We start from the raw sequence: 16,189 nt of genomic DNA on the forward strand, positions 1-16,189 counted from the left end.
ACACAGCATAGTACTACCATAGTACAGTGTATATATAAAACGAAATCATCGCTGTTTTTCTTTATTCAAACCTAAACGCTACCTTTTTCGAGAAAACGAGTGGACCCGATTAGATTTCACATAACTGAACTATAGTATGACTCAACGACTCTCAAATTTCATAAAAAGAAACACAGCACCTACCGTGTCGTACGTTCGAAAAGCGTTGGAGAATTGTGTTATCCAAGTACTATGAAAAGGAGACTTACCGCGAGAATGAGCCATATTGTGAATATTCCGCGGGTCTTCTCTTTGATTCGTAATTGGGATCGAGTCCCCGTCTTCGTTCAGGTTCACGTCGGTCCAAGCCTCCTCGGAGGAGTTGTGTTTGTTCTCATTGTCGGTGGTAACATCGGATGGACTGGGATCGGCGGTGATGTTGCTGCGATGCACCGCTTCCTCGCTAGAGTCGTTGCTCTGAGAGAAAGTCGAGTAAAAGGGACGAAATTATAGCCATCGTGTATCGAGCAGCGACTTTGCGAATGTGCAGAGACACCAATGAGGAGATTATTTGTACAATTGAGGAAATTTCGAGGTGCGAGTGTTGGATTCAACGCGACTGTGCGCTGTACCTTAGAAAAAAAGGGTGAACGAAGAATGACTTTCACGGTGATTGGAACTTTGTTGGTTTCTTTTTCTTTTCTTTTTTTTTTTCAACATCGAGATCTATGTACGTGGTTCGTATACAGTATTCATGTGGGGGTATATCGACAGTTGTGTTTCAGTAATATCGTTGGAAGTTATGGTACTTGGAAAACAGAACTACGACTACTTTGCTACGGTACTGATTACTTCTAACGAAAGCCTAGCTTTCGTTCAACACGCTAGTCGTAAAGATCTATAACAGTCTTAGGAACGTTTACTTATAGGAACCAAACGATACACAGTGTGTCACAGGATTTCCCGAAAAGATTGCGCCAGCATGATCTGTGAGTAAATACGAAAAGAAAGTATTGCGTAAACATCCGTGAATGTTTTGGTAAAAAGTTACGATAAAATTATGAAGTAACGAAGAAAACGGTAACGAGTAAATCGAACTTTTATTTGCCACTCGTCAACGGACTCAACGATTTCGGATTTACACGCAGATCGAGAAGTTCGATGGCAAAATTCAATTACGGGAAAGTATCGATTACGTTACATTCTTTGTAGATTCGTTTTCAATTTTCCTGATTTTACTTCGTCGTGGGGTAGAAGAATACGTTTGTCCACCGAATAAAATCTTTGCTTCGCGACACTTGAAACTTCCAGGCGTATTGCATACAACTCGATAAAAATATATTATTATTATTGTTGTTATTTGTATTATGTAGATCAGATAAGATAAATATCTGTGACCTGTTCTTAGCTTGTACCATAATAATAATAATAGTAAGATTACGTTCCGTTACCGTTTTCATGATATTTGATATTTCTGTAATAACTCTTCGTTGAATCATTTCTTGCCTCATGTTTATGCAACGTTTATTCTTCTTCCTATTCATAAAACACGCTGGCACAGTTTAACCGGGAAATGCTGGGACACCCAGTACACTCTGCAATTAACTCTCGCGTGCTATGCATTTTACGTTACTTTATGTCATGCAATTAATCGTACACGACTAATACACAATCACCTAATACGTGTAAACAAGGAATAGAAGCTTCCTAGATTCTCAAGCTCCGTCGGCGAACGTAATACCGCAATAACTACGCGGATTACGTCCACCAGCCGCACGTAATAAAAACATAACTACGTATAAAATCACGTAGGTAAACACCGAAGAAATACGAATCGAATTCTGTCAGTTTTATTTATACCGTTCGCTAGCTTTATTGCGTACCCGTCGAATGGGCATTCTTACGCATCGTCGTTGCGTTTCTTCTTGCTCTCGAACAGAAAACGTGTAAACGGTTAATAAACTGTCGACGATGTACAAAAGGCTTTTCGAACGCTCCCAAAACGTGGACGATCGGTAGAGACATTACTAGGTAGCGAAATAAGTTTTCAACGACTCTTTTGCTTCGTTCGTCCGATCGAATTACGCTTCTTTTCCTCCCTTTGACGTTGCCGTGGAAGGAAATATATACACTCGAGCGAATGAAAGCGTAGCCAAAGGAACGAATAAAAGCTCGATCGAGATCTCGACATCGGAATCGCGATTGTTCGAGTACGTATCAGGCATTCTATCTTTCATAAATTTCGTTCCCTAGAATTTCAATCGTTTGCAGCGCTACCTCTGTAACTGTCACGGCTTCCACCTCGATAATTGTCGCGTAGCTATCCCCACCACTTTAACCGGAACTCCGCTCGGTTCCAAGCCTGCGACAGTTAGAGAAGCACGACGTACCGAATTAGGGGCGTAGATATTTAATTTGCGCATCGAATTTAGTACAACGATGATTTACGTGAAATAAATTGTTATACCTGAACGACCAGAAAAGAATATTGAATTTATATATACATTTCAATGTTTTCGAACCCTGTTTTTGGGTCTTCTTCAAAAATAATATTTTCGGAATATTTTTACATTACGATTCCCCTGCTTCTGTAATTGTTACTTTTGTTGCATTAATTCGTCGTGTACTGCATTCGAAGAGGATGCACGAACGAAGATCGAAAATGTTCAAGACAGTTTTCGAATGGACGTAAGTATCGAACAAATATTTATTCGTCTCGAGCGAAGTTTGCAATCAATATTATAAATAAGCATCTCACCTGAGACGATACAACGTTGTTCCAAGGTGAGAATACCGAGGGAGACTGAGATTGTATCGTAGACGTGACAAAATCTGTCCACGGTCCATTTTAATTTATATCGGACGAGGCGTAGAGTAATAATATAACGTAGAGTAATAATATATAAACGAAGGAGTTTCAAATACGGAAACTGGCACCGAGTATAAAATTTTAAGAGTGCCGTAATGTCTGAAAATCGAGAAGTGTCCGAGTCCAAGGGGCTCCGAGATAAACACTGCCGCTTGAGAGACAGCGAGTGTGTATACTGAGTTGCGCGAAGAGTAATCGAGCGTTATGGTGGGGATAGTGAAGCAGTACGGTAGGGGTAGCTCCTTGGATGACCTTGAGCGGCCAGTTGTAGTCACAGACACGAAATAATCGTTCCTATTACAGTTCGGTACGAATTTCAGCGATGTAATTTTGCAACATTGTGCATCGAAAGATCGAATATCCCAATAAACGATACGGATCCTTCGAATAAAATATATTAATTGTTCTTACCTTGCTAACATGCAAAAAATTAATTTTACTTCGCCATAAATGGTTTTCACATAAAATTATACCTGATACGAATAAATTGATCTTCGGTAGAAATCGTTGAGAATTTATTTCGCCGCCCGACGATTTTTTGTACAAGGAAATTCTTGTTTAGGGTGATTCTTCCGAGTCCGTACTCAAATCAAATTTTACCTGGATATTTCGTGGCAGTGGTTCGGGTCTTGTCGAAGAGCCAAGCGTTGGTTCTGACGAGGTGTAATCCTCGAGAATTGTCCGTGGCCGAGGTACACCACTGTGACCTCCCTTCAGAACCAGTAGTTAGTACGCATAGCAATGCAAGCAGAGGAAGTTAACGATGAGAAAAAATTAAAGAATAAAGGTAGTCGCATGCTCGAAAGTATCAGAGATCAGAAATTACAAGATAGATATAGTCTCGTCGGGAATTACGAAAATATAAACACATTTGGATCGGGCCTAAATATTCGCAACTCTCGAACTTATCGTGGTAACACTTTTAATCAAACTTTACCGTGCGAGAATAAAACTGTGAATATTACATAATATCGTTATTCTGGACTACGTACATTGTCGCTCAAAAATACGTGGACGCTTACCGATTTTATAGAACTTACAAAATATATTACATACTATTACTCTTAAATGATGTCTACTCGACGAATTCTTGATATTTGTCCTCGGATAGTACACACGAAATTTAATTAAGTTTATCAATGATTTCATATTTTCTTTTTATTCAGTGGTAAGATTTAAGGCGGTGTCCACATACTGTTGAGCGACAGTGTAAGTGCAAAAGAACGCTAAGTAAACACTACATGCTGGATGTAGCAGAAACTGTAATATACGGTGTGTTACAGATTTGGATCCAAAGATTACTCAAAGGTTAGATCTAACGTATGAACTAAAGTATAAACTACTTCTAAGAGAAACTTTCGATCGAAACTAATGTCAAGTGATTTTGGTAATTCGAAATCCATTAGTTTTCCTTCTTTCGTCTTTCTTGCTTTGGATCTACTATTTCTTATTACGTTATTAGTACTCGGGACGCATGCAGTTTGTTTCGTTCTTTGAGTCGAAGACCCCAATAAAAGTACGTAGATTTTGGGTTTTACGTGTCTACAGAAGAAATATCGGAAAGTGACAGTTCAATAAACGAATGCAAAGCGTATCGTGTGGGCGGAAAGTGTCGATTTCATTGCGATCGTAGATCGTGCGTGATAAAAATGTGCAAAATTGCCATTGAAGTATCATCGAAAAATATCGAATATGTATAACGCAATATACAATGGTGTCCCACGATGAGCGGTACGATCGAGGAACGTAGGTGATTCTACGTGAAAGAAAAAATCGAAAACGTCGAATCAAAATTTTTCCATACGTGGCTCCATTCACGAGAAAATCGATACTGAAATGATTTTTGATTTTTAAGTCTCCGCTTCACGAATCTCTCTATACGAATAATAAAATTATTCGTATCAAAATAATATCTTTAGCCACGAGTTACAATTTTTATACATCTATAGTGTACAAACGACACGATCGACATCTATAGCAAGATTTTGAAATACAATTTTAATAAAATGCGTTTCTGACTTTGAACTTCAAATTCGATTTTCTCGAAAACAGGATCGTATAGGAAAAAAATGTTATCGCGCCTTGTTCGTTTATTTTTACACAAAGAACTTCCATTTCCTCGGTCACGTCATTCATTGAGCGACACCGTGTGTCGTGGCTGTGAAACGATCATTAAATTTATCCAATCACAATTTTCGGGGAACGCGAATATTTACTACGTACAAGTATAAGCAAAAAAACGTTGTATCGTAAACCACGATTACATTCCTTGTCAATAGACGCATGCAGTCTCAAGTAATAGTTATCGATAACAAATCCTCTCGTGGACGACAACTTGTAAATTAAACTCTCTTATCGTCGTTACTTTCACGTACAATATTGAGCAAAGATTCAGAAGGCTTTTCTTTTACCTGAGTAATATCGGATCAATTAATCCCGATGTACACGTCTTTCGTATAGGCAGACCGTTTTTTGTCGCACGTTTGAACGAAGTATGCGGTAAAAGTTGCATCTTATCGAACAGATAACGGAACGTGAATCACCGATTGGTCGCTTACCTTGGTCGATGGTGGCCCGGACGACGAAACGTCGTGATCCGCCAGGATCGAGGAATTGTTCTCATCGACAATTATAACCTCGTATTCACCGTCGTCTTGTGAACCAGCTTGGCTCATGATACCTCCGCTTCCTGAGAACATATTTCATCCACGTGAATACGTGCTGGAACGTTTGGCGAATTATCTCTTGCAAAGCACATGACACGAACGCTGATGCGATCGACGATTTTTGCGAAAAAAATGTCCACCGATGTTAAATTCAAGGTAATATTAATTTTAATAAAAGAACATTTATTTATTTTACTTCTTCGTAGGTAGACGTTACTTTCGACGAGAGTAATCTGTTATTTCGTAGCAAATTCGAGAATCGTTCACCGATCGCATCGTTTGTAAGAGGAGATCAATATATAGTGCAGGAATTTTCAAACGGAATGGAAAAACGAAGCGCAATGGGTACGTAATTGAAGCATTCAAAATTATTCAGCACTTCGAAGCTCGAGGAAACGGTTTCATTGCATTCGATTCGATTAAAAAAAAAGATTCCAATCGATCGTGATCACCCCAATGCCTGACGATCACGGTTTCCTCCCACTTCGAGTAATTTTAACGAATAAAATAACGGTTTGAATATTTGCAGAGAATATGAAAAAATTATAAATTTAAAAATAGCGTATACAGTCAGTTGGGCGATACGCAAATTTCGCCGACTACGCGGAACATTTTTTTTCAAGAATTCATCGCTCATAACGATACACAAGCGTTGCGCAAATTCCTTCGGTCGCAATAATTCTTCCAAGGAAATACTTTCGTTACGAGTCGTTTGAATCTTCAAACAGCAAAATAACTATATTATACATGTTTTCTTCATTTTTTTTTTTTCTTATGCAATCAGGCGGGTAATCCTGCGTTCAGTGTAAGAAAAGAAATTTAACGTCATTGCGTACAATTGCGTTGCAACGAACATGCAGACTCGTTGTTTCACTCGCAAATAATATGCAAGTAGTGCACATTTTTCATTCACAATTCAGGTGCAAAACGGTTTGTGTGTTCCAAGCGTTCAGATAATATTTGACTGATGTACCTTATCGAACGTACTGCATAAACATAAGTTTTGTAAATAGAACTTTTAACGAGCGAAACGTCTGTTCGATTTCATCTATTATCCTTATAAACAAAATCGGTTCGTCTATACTTCGAACGGAAAATAACTTCTAATGCAAGAAATCAAAATTCAACCAAACGGTGTCATTCCTGCGAAACGAAAAATTGCTGGTCGATAAAATCATAACGGAAAATTATGCGTGTGAATTTATGTGCGTGCACGTGCATGTGTGTACGTGTAGATCAAACCTTGAGGGCTGTTTCTGACGAGACGCTCTAAGCTCGTTGTTCCTATTACCATCCTCTAGTTCTTATAAGAACATCCTCGACACAAATGTTTTTCGAAAACTCATTTCGTACCGGAGAATCTACTCCTGAAACGCCTACACCAAAGAACTGTAGAGAATGCTTCTGGATGGAGTTTAGACATAACGAGCAGAATTTCGGAAAAATTTCACTATTGCGACTGCAGTCGTAAAAAGTGCAATGTATAGACGAAAAATGGATTTCTCACGCATCGTGAACATTATCTGGAAGCATTCTTTAGAGCTTCTTCCAGTACCTCCCTCGTTAAATGTCCCGGCTCCGTTTCGCGTCTGCGACAGTGTCAACCGGACGATCCATCCACCGTGTCGACGTACCACGATGTTGTGGAATAAATTAATATCACGCCGTCGAGTGTCTCGTCCGAAATAGCCCCAATCGGGCAAAAATCCACCAGCGAACAGCGACGTGCGTAACAACGGCATGTCACCACGGAAATAAGAACGAGAAAGTGAAAGAAAAAAACGAAACATATAGTGGTGTCGATAGTTTTGTTCGTTGGCTGGTAGACGGCAAGTAAATAATCGAGCAGGCCAAAGAAAGAACTCGAGCATTCCGTGGAACAACGTTCGGGAAATCGAGTTTACCTTGCAGACCAACACCGGAGTTTCTATGACAGAGATTTCGGGGCTGATCGATATGCTTTTGAAGCGTATGATGGTGATTGTTGTTATTGTGGTGATGGTAATGATGATGACGATGATAGTTATGGTTATTCGGATGATGGTTGTAATGATTACTGTGGTGATTCGGGAGATAATAGTTGGAGGGGGGCTGGCGATTAGAGTGCCTGGCAGCCGGTAGCGGGTGCTGGTGGTGGTGCTGGTTGATGTGGTGGTTGGCATTGACATTGGCATTCGCATTGGCGTTAGGGTGAGATCCCGGGAGGAACTGTGGGTACACGTGGTGTGACCACTGTGGAAACAGGGGCCGCCCTCCTCCACCACCATTCCCATCTGCTGAGGAACCACATTTACCACGTTACCACGATTCTCGGATCCTAGCCTCTCGTTTGTAGCGTTTCCTTTCCTCTCGTGTGCGTTATTTTACTATTATCTACTGGGTTTCACTCTATCTGACGCGCAACCATTGGCGTAGCTACTGTATCACGAGTAGCTGTATACGATTGGAACGATCACGCAAATCTTATAAAAAATTCTCACGAGGAATAATTAATTGCGCAAGTAAGAAAATATGCACTTGTATCAAGTAAGAAGTGAATCGAATTTTGAGATAAATTTCTGCGGATGTAAGAAAAAATATTTCGATGAAATTTTTCTTTCATCTTCTGTAAATTATAAACGTTGTATGTCTTCTTAGAAGTGTTCTTTTTCACCTTTAAATGTGATCAAATCGAATCGGTTTCTCGCCATTGGAAACATATGAAAATAATTGGCATATTTTTTTGAAAAAGTGTGTTTTACTTAACATTAGTGAATTTATGGAAGAAGAATTATATTTACGTTACAGGCGATCATCATCTTGTTACGTTTAGCTGAGTACATTTTTTCAAAGGTAAGAAAAGTGATTACACTAGAAATTATTTTTATCATATTTCACGAAGCTTTGAATGAATTTTAATCATAAAATTGTGTAAGAATTAGCAGAGTGAAACTCAGTACGGTAAAGATAATGCACAGATTTTCACACGAAACATCTAAATTAACAAATTATTTTGTTACAAAGAAAAAAACTTAAAGTATTGAATTAGGAGCATCGCACAGTTTAAAGATAAGACACATTATTAAAATACAACATCCAAGTGATACATGTCATTGAACATACAATTGTTCTTGAAACAACATTTAATATAGTCAATGTAGATTATATTATGTTATAATCCTCTGCGGCGTATATCTTGTCTTAAACTTCTTTTGCACGGAAAAATTTTGATTTCCGAAATGTAAAATAACTGTGACATAATAAAAATGTATCTAAACGCAAAAGAAAGTGCTAATGCATTCGACAAACATCAAAACTCTCACTGTCAGATACATATAAAATAGTTCATACGGTGCAGTTAGACATGCGCTCTATTTGGTGTAATGTGCTGTTGTTTTTGCAGCTACACAATTAAAGTGCATAGTGTTCCACATTATCTACGTATTTGCACATACATTTGTGTTATGTATAATATTCTTATTTCACTTAATTAATTAATCGATGGTAAACATCGTATTTGAAAAAAGATTCACACATTGTAAGTTCTTATTGATTTTTACATATTTCTCCTTCAATTTCATATTTGGTGAACTGAAGTTATATTACAGGTTGCAAACAAAATTAATAATTTATATTGTTTGTTCTATTGGTAAACTCTAATTGTTAATGGTTTTTGAAATGTCAGAACATTATGAGGAACATGCTCATATAGCTGCAGTCATGCTATAGTATTGTGTTACATTTAAAGTGTAGAGAGAAGTAAATTTTCTTATGTAATATGTTTCGGAGAGAACGATTAGTAAATACAACAACACATATCTGACATGTAAGAGTTTTGAAGTAATAATTGGATATTATCAATGTTAATCATTCTTCGTTACACGATAATAGTTTTTTGTGTAAAGTTTGTTAGAGGGTTAACACGTATATATGTTTGAAATTCAACATGCATGTTTTAGTATCAACATCGATTTAAATAATCCTTGTATGTTTCGTTAATTTTCTTTCAAAAGCTCCTGTAAATGATAATTCTTGCTGTTATCCCTGTATTAAGGGTATTGTAATGACATTAATTAAAGGGGCTAATAAATACTATGTAACTTTTCATAAATGCTCCTGCATTATTTACCTAAAATTACTAGCAACATAATATCAATTTCAACAAATTGTTTCCTCTATATTATTTCTAAAGATTAAATGCTAAGTTACTCGTGTCAATAACAAATCTGACTGATAAATGTTTATAGAATCTTATTTAACGTATTTAATGTTATGCATTTCTTTTTGCAACAAGTTGCTTTATATAATAATGGTCTATTTCTTACCTGAAGGGCTGCCTGGTCTGAGACCAGCACCGTTAGTCTGAATTGTTTGCACTGGGCTTGGTGGACGTTGAGATATTGGTGGTTCCAATATATCGCGATATTTTGATACCATTAGTACAGAGATGAAGTAAACTATAGCCAGGGACAGAAACTGGGCCTGCTTGGTTTCTTCCTGAAATTAAAAAATAGTACCCTCCTTATTGGTATTTTGTTCTCGTGTATTATATTTCAAATGTATATATAGATATACTTACAACATCTCTGTATATCACAGCTCTTAAACGATTCACGTCCATATCTTGCAACAATTTTTCAGGGTCCTTTACAGGACTTAATTGATGCGGCAGATTGTCCACTATGTTCTACAAAAATAGAAATTATATTTTATTTCAGCGTTCGAAAGAGTTAACATTAATGGTCGCTGAGGATGCTATTTTCTATACAATATGGCATTGGACACATATACGTTGTGTGCAATTTGTTGATATTGATGACAATAATACATTTGTTTATGTAAATTAAGTTCGATCGGATGAAACATACCTTAGGTGATGTTTGAGCTCCACGTATGAGAGACTGTATGTGCTGTGATTTATTACTAGAACCAATCTGCCGACCTAACATGCTGTACGATCTGCCACGTTCTTTACACTCTAAGCAGTTTCTAACAGCACATGTACAGACCTATAGAAGCAGTTCATCAGATGAATATAACAAAAAATATAGTGTAAACGTACATGTTGAATTTCTATATCACACATATACAGAAGCTGAAAATATTACAACTATTTAACACACTGCTGGCTTAAGAACTATTTCTATTGATAAGAGCCTGATTGTAGACTACAAGAGTGTCAAGGTGTTTGAGCAAATTGTTATATTTATTTAAATGCTTTTCGTTGATTCGATAATAATCTAATTATTTAAATATTTTCATACTTTAAATACGAGATCCCTTGCTGCATTTGGATCAAAGTATCTGATGTTTTGACTCTAGTCTGATCGCACTTGCTAATTTTTCGTTGTATGTAATGTTTTGTATAGTCAGTTTTTACGCTAATTTTCTATGAAACATAAATATGTACATACACGTAAGAAAAATTAACACGAAGCACAATATGTTTTTTTCTATTACATTCCTATTCTAGGTGAACCTTGTCTTTTGCACATGAAAAGCAATAATGATGTATAATAAAAACGACACGTGATACCAATTTCCACACAAAGTAAATAATAATTTCGTTCACTAGAACATATTTAAAAATCGACGTGTATAGAGAAAAGAATAAAATACCAGAACTATTAAGTCAGAAATGGATACAGATGTTCTAAAGTAAAAAAAAAAGAGTTAAAGACGGGGTCAACCTGGAATTGGTGTTTGTGTCATTCGTAACAGATTTCATTTGTGTAATGTGCATCGACTGGGTGAATCTAATTAGTGTGCATTGCAAACATTTAATGTGATTCTATCCAGTGATGTTTTCCCATTTTTTACTTTACGATGATTCTACAATTTTTCATACAAAACCAATTGTGTAAAGTAAGAAAGATGACGAGTTTTATAGAATTTCAATTCCACGATGTAGTAATAGTACTGTGTGTCTGTCTGAAAAATTAAAGTACTACGTGGACGATAATACAAACCAGTCGTAAACACTGCCTTAGAATACCGCCACTAGACATATTCTTCTCAGCCTCCAGTTCACCGAAATTTAAAGAGCTGGCGAAGATAAGTACATCAGCCATGTTGACTAGTCTTTGCAGAAAAGAAACTGCTACCTCAATTGGCATCCCCTGAGTTGGTTCAATTACATCCAATTCGCTCTATGAATATCCAAGCACCAATTAAAAAAAGAATCCGTCGAGAGGAACTTTCACCCGGATATGCTGTTTTCTATGTGAGATACAAACGAACTTTGATAAAAGTCATACGTACATTTGGCGAGGTCGCCGATGCTAGAAGCGGTAACAATCCTCCGCAGGCAATTATAAGATTGTCGGCCAGTTGGGAAATTAGATGAACAGTATTAACGACAAAAATTGCATTTTCGCTGCTGTTTACGAAATCCAACACTGACTTCGTCGAATGGCTGAAACGCGATCAGTGAAAGTTTGGATCAGCTCTCACTGCGTTGCAAATGTTTTATCGCATTACAGTCCATGGGCACATACCTTCTCCAGACTTGAATGTCAGTCTCTAGCGAGAAGAGGACATCCGAGAGTAACCTCTGATGTATGTAGGACCACTTGAACTCTGGTATTCTGAAAGGAGGTCGTGTCGGTCCCGGACTAAACATTGGTCTCGTGGAAGGATTACCTTGCTTCGATCTTTTTGATTCTGCAGTAAGAAACGGTAGTTATAAATACTCCCAGAACGTGTAATCGGTTAATCCATCTCTAAACGAACGAATGTTTCCTACCGAAATGATTGGGATCCACTTGCGTGGACGTTGAGGCACTCCTTGGTCGTTTCTGGGGTGACGATGTTTTTCGCAAGGGTACAGGTAGAGAAGGAGGTTCGTTACTGTTTACATTATCATCAGCGACCGTCTCGGAGGGTACAGCCGGTAAGCTAGATCTGCGATGAGTATCTACGTGATCTGGAGTTAAGTCATTCAATAAAGAATTGTCCCTCGTAACCACGGTAGGACTAACGATTTGAGGCACACCGTCGGGCATATTTTTATTTGCATCACAGACCGTAGATATTGTTGGAATTTGCTGCTTAGGATTTGGCACTTGCGTCACATTATCTACAGAACTTTGTATATCGCTATTACTACAAACACTATCTGTTACTTCTATCTCGTCAGTTCTCACCGGGGTGTCTGACTTATTATCACTTACGTTAGTAGAAATAGTGGACGGCTCCCTTGAATGTTTTTCAGTTACCTTCTCGTCGTTATCATTAATAACAGCACTTTTGTCCTCCGTTAAAGAGTCCGCGGCGCATTTGTCACTACTTAACTCGCTAGTCACTACTGATTCCACTTTCTCCTCTTCTACGTCTACCTTTTCCTCGCAGGCTTCGGTACTTTCTATTACGCTAGTTGAGCAATTGGGATTCTTCAAGTTTTCCTCGGTATCGTTCTCGCTGCTCTCAACATTATCCGTCGCTTTTTTCGTACTCTCGGCAACATCCTCGTTGGTATCTTCGTTCTCGATCTTCTCCGTGTCCAGTATCTTGTCCTTCGCGTCGCTCAGGTTCTCTTGGTTCTCCGTCGGTGTTAAGTACGCTTCTGAGGTATCGCTGTCGTTTACCTCTCGGTCGTTCTCCAATTGTAGTTTCTCGATGTCTTTCATGTTCAACGATTCCGGTGTATCACTGGAGGAAGTCATGTTCTCCGAAGCAACTTGCTCTATCGAGGCGATAATCTCTGTCGGTGTTTCGTCCGATATCTCCGTTTTCTCGGACACTTCCTCCACGATGGAAACAACATCCTCATCGGGAACAACGTTCTCTATCGCGTCGGATTTCTCTTCGCTCGGTTCTTCGATCTCCGTGGAAGGAGCTTCAATGTCTTCTTGAGGTTCTTGAATGATCGGTGTAACGTTCGAAGTAGCGTTCGGAGTAGCGTTCGGAGTAGCGTTTGGAGTAGCAATGTCGGATATATTTGCGGTGTCGTCTTTGGGCGTTGCTTCCTCTTCCTGTTCAACGTCTTCCGATTGTGTACTTTTCTCCGTTTGTTTAGCGGGAGAGGATTCAGGGACCGTTTCTTGCAATTTCTGGTCCAACGACTCCTCGTCTTTCTTCAGAATCTCTTGCATCACCATCGAATCGGGACTGGAACTTTCGATCTTGTGCACTTCGCTGTACAAATCGCTGGAACTCTCGAGCGATATCACCTCACTGGTCTCCTGTGTTGTTGGTACGAAGACCGAATCGCTGTTACCCTCCTCGAGAATCGTCGGTGTGTCCGTGTGAATCTCTCGCGCTGTAGTCGGTGTTTCCGGTTTGTCGCTCAATCTGGAATCCAGGGATATCACCTCGCTCGACTGAAGTGTGTCCAAGGTTTCGCTGTGCGATTTCACGATCGCTGGGCTCCCGTCGCTTTCGGTGTTGTCTATCGAGTTCAAGTCGCAACTGCAGGATTCCTCCAATCGGTCGTTTCCCTCGGACGCGTCGAACTCCTGGAAACGAGACCAACGAGATGATATTATCAATACCGTTTGAGAATTGCTGGTGTGCCACTCGCGATGCTAACAATACGTTCAATAAATAATCCAATAAGAATACAGTCGAGGTTTCCGGTTCTGCATCAGCGTTACAGCTACCTGTACTGTGAAAGACTCAAGAAGGACACATGTTATACTAGATAACCTCGAACAGTGACAAATGCAAGATATAAAATTTTCCACCACGGTTCATTCTTCGTCGCATAATTTCATTCACAAACGATCTTGTAGTCCCAACCTTGTAGTTCCTCTCTATATGCTGCACGTCATGATTCTGTTGATTGCCCCAGGGCGACGGTTTGGTGTACCCATTATTCCCTGAATGTTGCTGATCCCAACCCGAGATAGTGCTGATTGGTCTCTGCTGTCTCAACTCGGGATCCGTAATGTTATCTGATCTTTGCCTTTCGTAGTGCTCGTACATCTGAGCGAACTGAAGCTTGAATTCCTCGTAGGATACCTGAACAAACGAGGCTCGTGAAAACGTATGTTATTTCAAACGCGATGTTGCTCCGGAAGATTTACCTTGGAGTGCACAATGGCCAGAGTGTCCACCCATACACGCCATCCGCCGTACTCGTGTTTAATGGCGTGATGCAGAAGCATACGAAACAACGAGTACACCATGTCCGAGATCTTCTGCTCTTCCGTGTTCTTCGGATGGATGTAGGCCATGGCTATCAGCCATTCTTGCCACACGGACATCTGTAGAACCGTTCGTCGATTCTCTCGGTTGTTGTTGCACAGTAACGTCATATCGGAGAGGAACAGTTTCTTCACTTCCAACAGTTGTTCCGTTTGCTTTGATTGTCGAATTAATGTCGCTACTACTTTCAGAATCACTGTAACGATAACCGAGTTAAGTTACACGTGTTGCGCGGGTTACGAACAAGAATCGACTGGTTAATTTCGTCGTCTTACTTGGATTCTCCAAACGGCAATGGGATTCTGGCTCAGGATGTCTCGCGTACAGGATCTGTTGACTAATTTGTTCCGTCATAATCTGAAAGTACGTTTAAAAGGAGTATCGGGGAAACGAGAATCCGTATGGAATGCGATCCGATCGGTCGAGAAAGGTACCTCGTATAAAACGTTGTACGTTGGCAGCGATAGTGTCTCCTCGTTCAGCAATAATCGTTCGGCGAGCAGCGTGTACAGATTATGGGGACTCATCACGTCGTATTTTCGTCTGTAATTTAAACTGTCTCACGTTTCAGATCGATAAGAAATTTGAACGGTAATCTATAGTTTCTTTCTTTTTGACATACTTATGTGTACTGCGACTCAGGAAGAAACCCAACAACTTCAGTGACTGTAGACGTATCAATTGGCTCTCCGCGGCCAACAGTTTGAAGATCGTTCGGACGCCTTGCTTCGCGTCGAAGGCGGGCACCATCGACGACGGATGCTCGGACATTAACGATATAAGCATTTGCAAAACGTCGTGGAGGTTATCGTCCTGTAAACGAGACGTACGAATAAACGGATACAAATAAACAGGAGCGCGTACTCTGCGATCGGAGGAAACTGAATTGGCCGTTCAAGGACACTTTCTCCACTCTGACTTGTATCGAACACGAGTATCTTTAACCTTTCGGTACGAATCGCCACGAATTGTTACCAATCGAATGTAAACACTCAAATATAAGTACAAAACGAAATACAAAAATATAGACACGTTATCAAATGTGTATATATTTGTAAACGCTATATTATCAGCGTTCACAAGTGTCACCTTGTCTTCGTTCGAGGAACAGAGAACGTGCACGTGTGCAGGTTCGCTCGAAAACCAAATGGTGTAACTTGGTAACTTTGGGTAACTTTGAGCGACCAGTTGATTTCGCATTGACCCCGTGAACACGAGAATCCTTACCTCGTGTATTGTCGTCAGGTAGTTCAGAATGCTCTGCAACTCGTCGTCCTTCACTCCGTTCCCGATCATTATCAATTGTTTCAGAAATAACAAAATATAAGGGCGTATTGTCAAAATATCCTTCTGCTGAGGTCGCGGTCCGTCTGCAATTGATCAGAAACGGAGTATGTAACTCGATCGTAGGTTGAAAACGTGGGGATACTATTGGGTCGTTCGGAAAGTCATTTCGTTTCCCAAAATGGAGAACGTATAATTTAATAAAGTGTTTACAAGCTTTAAAAAAAATCGTGTTTCATTTTCACCAAAGAAAAAACGAAACGAC

At 39.4% G+C, this 16,189-nt stretch overlaps 3 protein-coding genes across 13 annotated transcripts in view; 2 read left to right on the forward strand and 1 right to left on the reverse strand.

The window, feature by feature from the left end:
* Rg (A kinase anchor protein rugose) overlaps nucleotides 1–16,189 on the reverse strand; it is a 543,414-nt gene that overhangs the window by 117,240 nt on the left and 409,985 nt on the right. For 7 of the 11 annotated variants that reach the window (XM_076323637.1, XM_076323642.1, XM_076323635.1 and 4 more), the window contains 17 exons: nucleotides 15,868–16,010; nucleotides 15,263–15,453; nucleotides 15,075–15,183; nucleotides 14,916–14,997; nucleotides 14,520–14,836; nucleotides 14,233–14,454; nucleotides 12,239–13,949; nucleotides 11,991–12,156; nucleotides 11,755–11,908; nucleotides 11,463–11,642; nucleotides 10,362–10,502; nucleotides 10,073–10,180; nucleotides 9,819–9,990; nucleotides 7,419–7,787; nucleotides 5,407–5,537; nucleotides 3,449–3,559; nucleotides 249–456 (listed from right to left, as the gene is read on the reverse strand). In XM_076323637.1, coding sequence (XP_076179752.1) covers nucleotides 249–456; nucleotides 3,449–3,559; nucleotides 5,407–5,537; nucleotides 7,419–7,787; nucleotides 9,819–9,990; nucleotides 10,073–10,180; nucleotides 10,362–10,502; nucleotides 11,463–11,642; nucleotides 11,755–11,908; nucleotides 11,991–12,156; nucleotides 12,239–13,949; nucleotides 14,233–14,454; nucleotides 14,520–14,836; nucleotides 14,916–14,997; nucleotides 15,075–15,183; nucleotides 15,263–15,453; nucleotides 15,868–16,010 — 4,515 coding nt within the window. Of the gene's footprint in view, nucleotides 1–248; nucleotides 457–3,448; nucleotides 3,560–5,406; nucleotides 5,538–7,418; nucleotides 7,791–9,818; nucleotides 9,991–10,072; nucleotides 10,181–10,361; nucleotides 10,503–11,462; nucleotides 11,643–11,754; nucleotides 11,909–11,990; nucleotides 12,157–12,238; nucleotides 13,950–14,232; nucleotides 14,455–14,519; nucleotides 14,837–14,915; nucleotides 14,998–15,074; nucleotides 15,184–15,262; nucleotides 15,454–15,867; nucleotides 16,011–16,189 lie in introns of all 11 variants that reach the window. The other 4 variants (XM_076323641.1, XM_076323640.1, XM_076323638.1 and 1 more) reach the window with 3 other exon arrangements.
* LOC143152964 (uncharacterized) overlaps nucleotides 1–16,189 on the forward strand; it is a 78,402-nt gene that overhangs the window by 4,653 nt on the left and 57,560 nt on the right. The window lies entirely within an intron of this gene.
* On the forward strand, nucleotides 5,183–6,737 carry LOC143152965 (uncharacterized). The gene is made up of 3 exons (XM_076323646.1): nucleotides 5,183–5,670; nucleotides 5,762–5,859; nucleotides 6,044–6,737. The coding sequence occupies exons 1-3, from the start codon at nucleotides 5,605–5,607 to the stop codon at nucleotides 6,228–6,230; spliced, it is 351 nt and encodes a 116-aa protein (XP_076179761.1). The 5' UTR covers nucleotides 5,183–5,604; the 3' UTR covers nucleotides 6,231–6,737.

This window comes from Ptiloglossa arizonensis, chromosome 11 (assembly GCF_051014685.1).
Source record: "Ptiloglossa arizonensis isolate GNS036 chromosome 11, iyPtiAriz1_principal, whole genome shotgun sequence".
NCBI classification, from domain to species: Eukaryota; Metazoa; Arthropoda; class Insecta; order Hymenoptera; family Colletidae; genus Ptiloglossa; species Ptiloglossa arizonensis.

What these genes read in the sequence shown, in the direction of transcription:
- LOC143152965 (XM_076323646.1), top strand. Translation starts at nt 5,605, where the DNA reads ATGACACGAACGCTGATGCGATCGACGATTTTTGCGAAAAAAATGTCC. An exon ending in CCACCGATGTTAAATTCAAG is followed by an intron (nt 5,671 to 5,761) that starts GTAATATTAATT and finishes GTTATTTCGTAG; the next exon opens with CAAATTCGAGAATCGTTCAC. An exon ending in GGAAAAACGAAGCGCAATGG is followed by an intron (nt 5,860 to 6,043) that starts GTACGTAATTGA and finishes GAATATTTGCAG; the next exon opens with AGAATATGAAAAAATTATAA.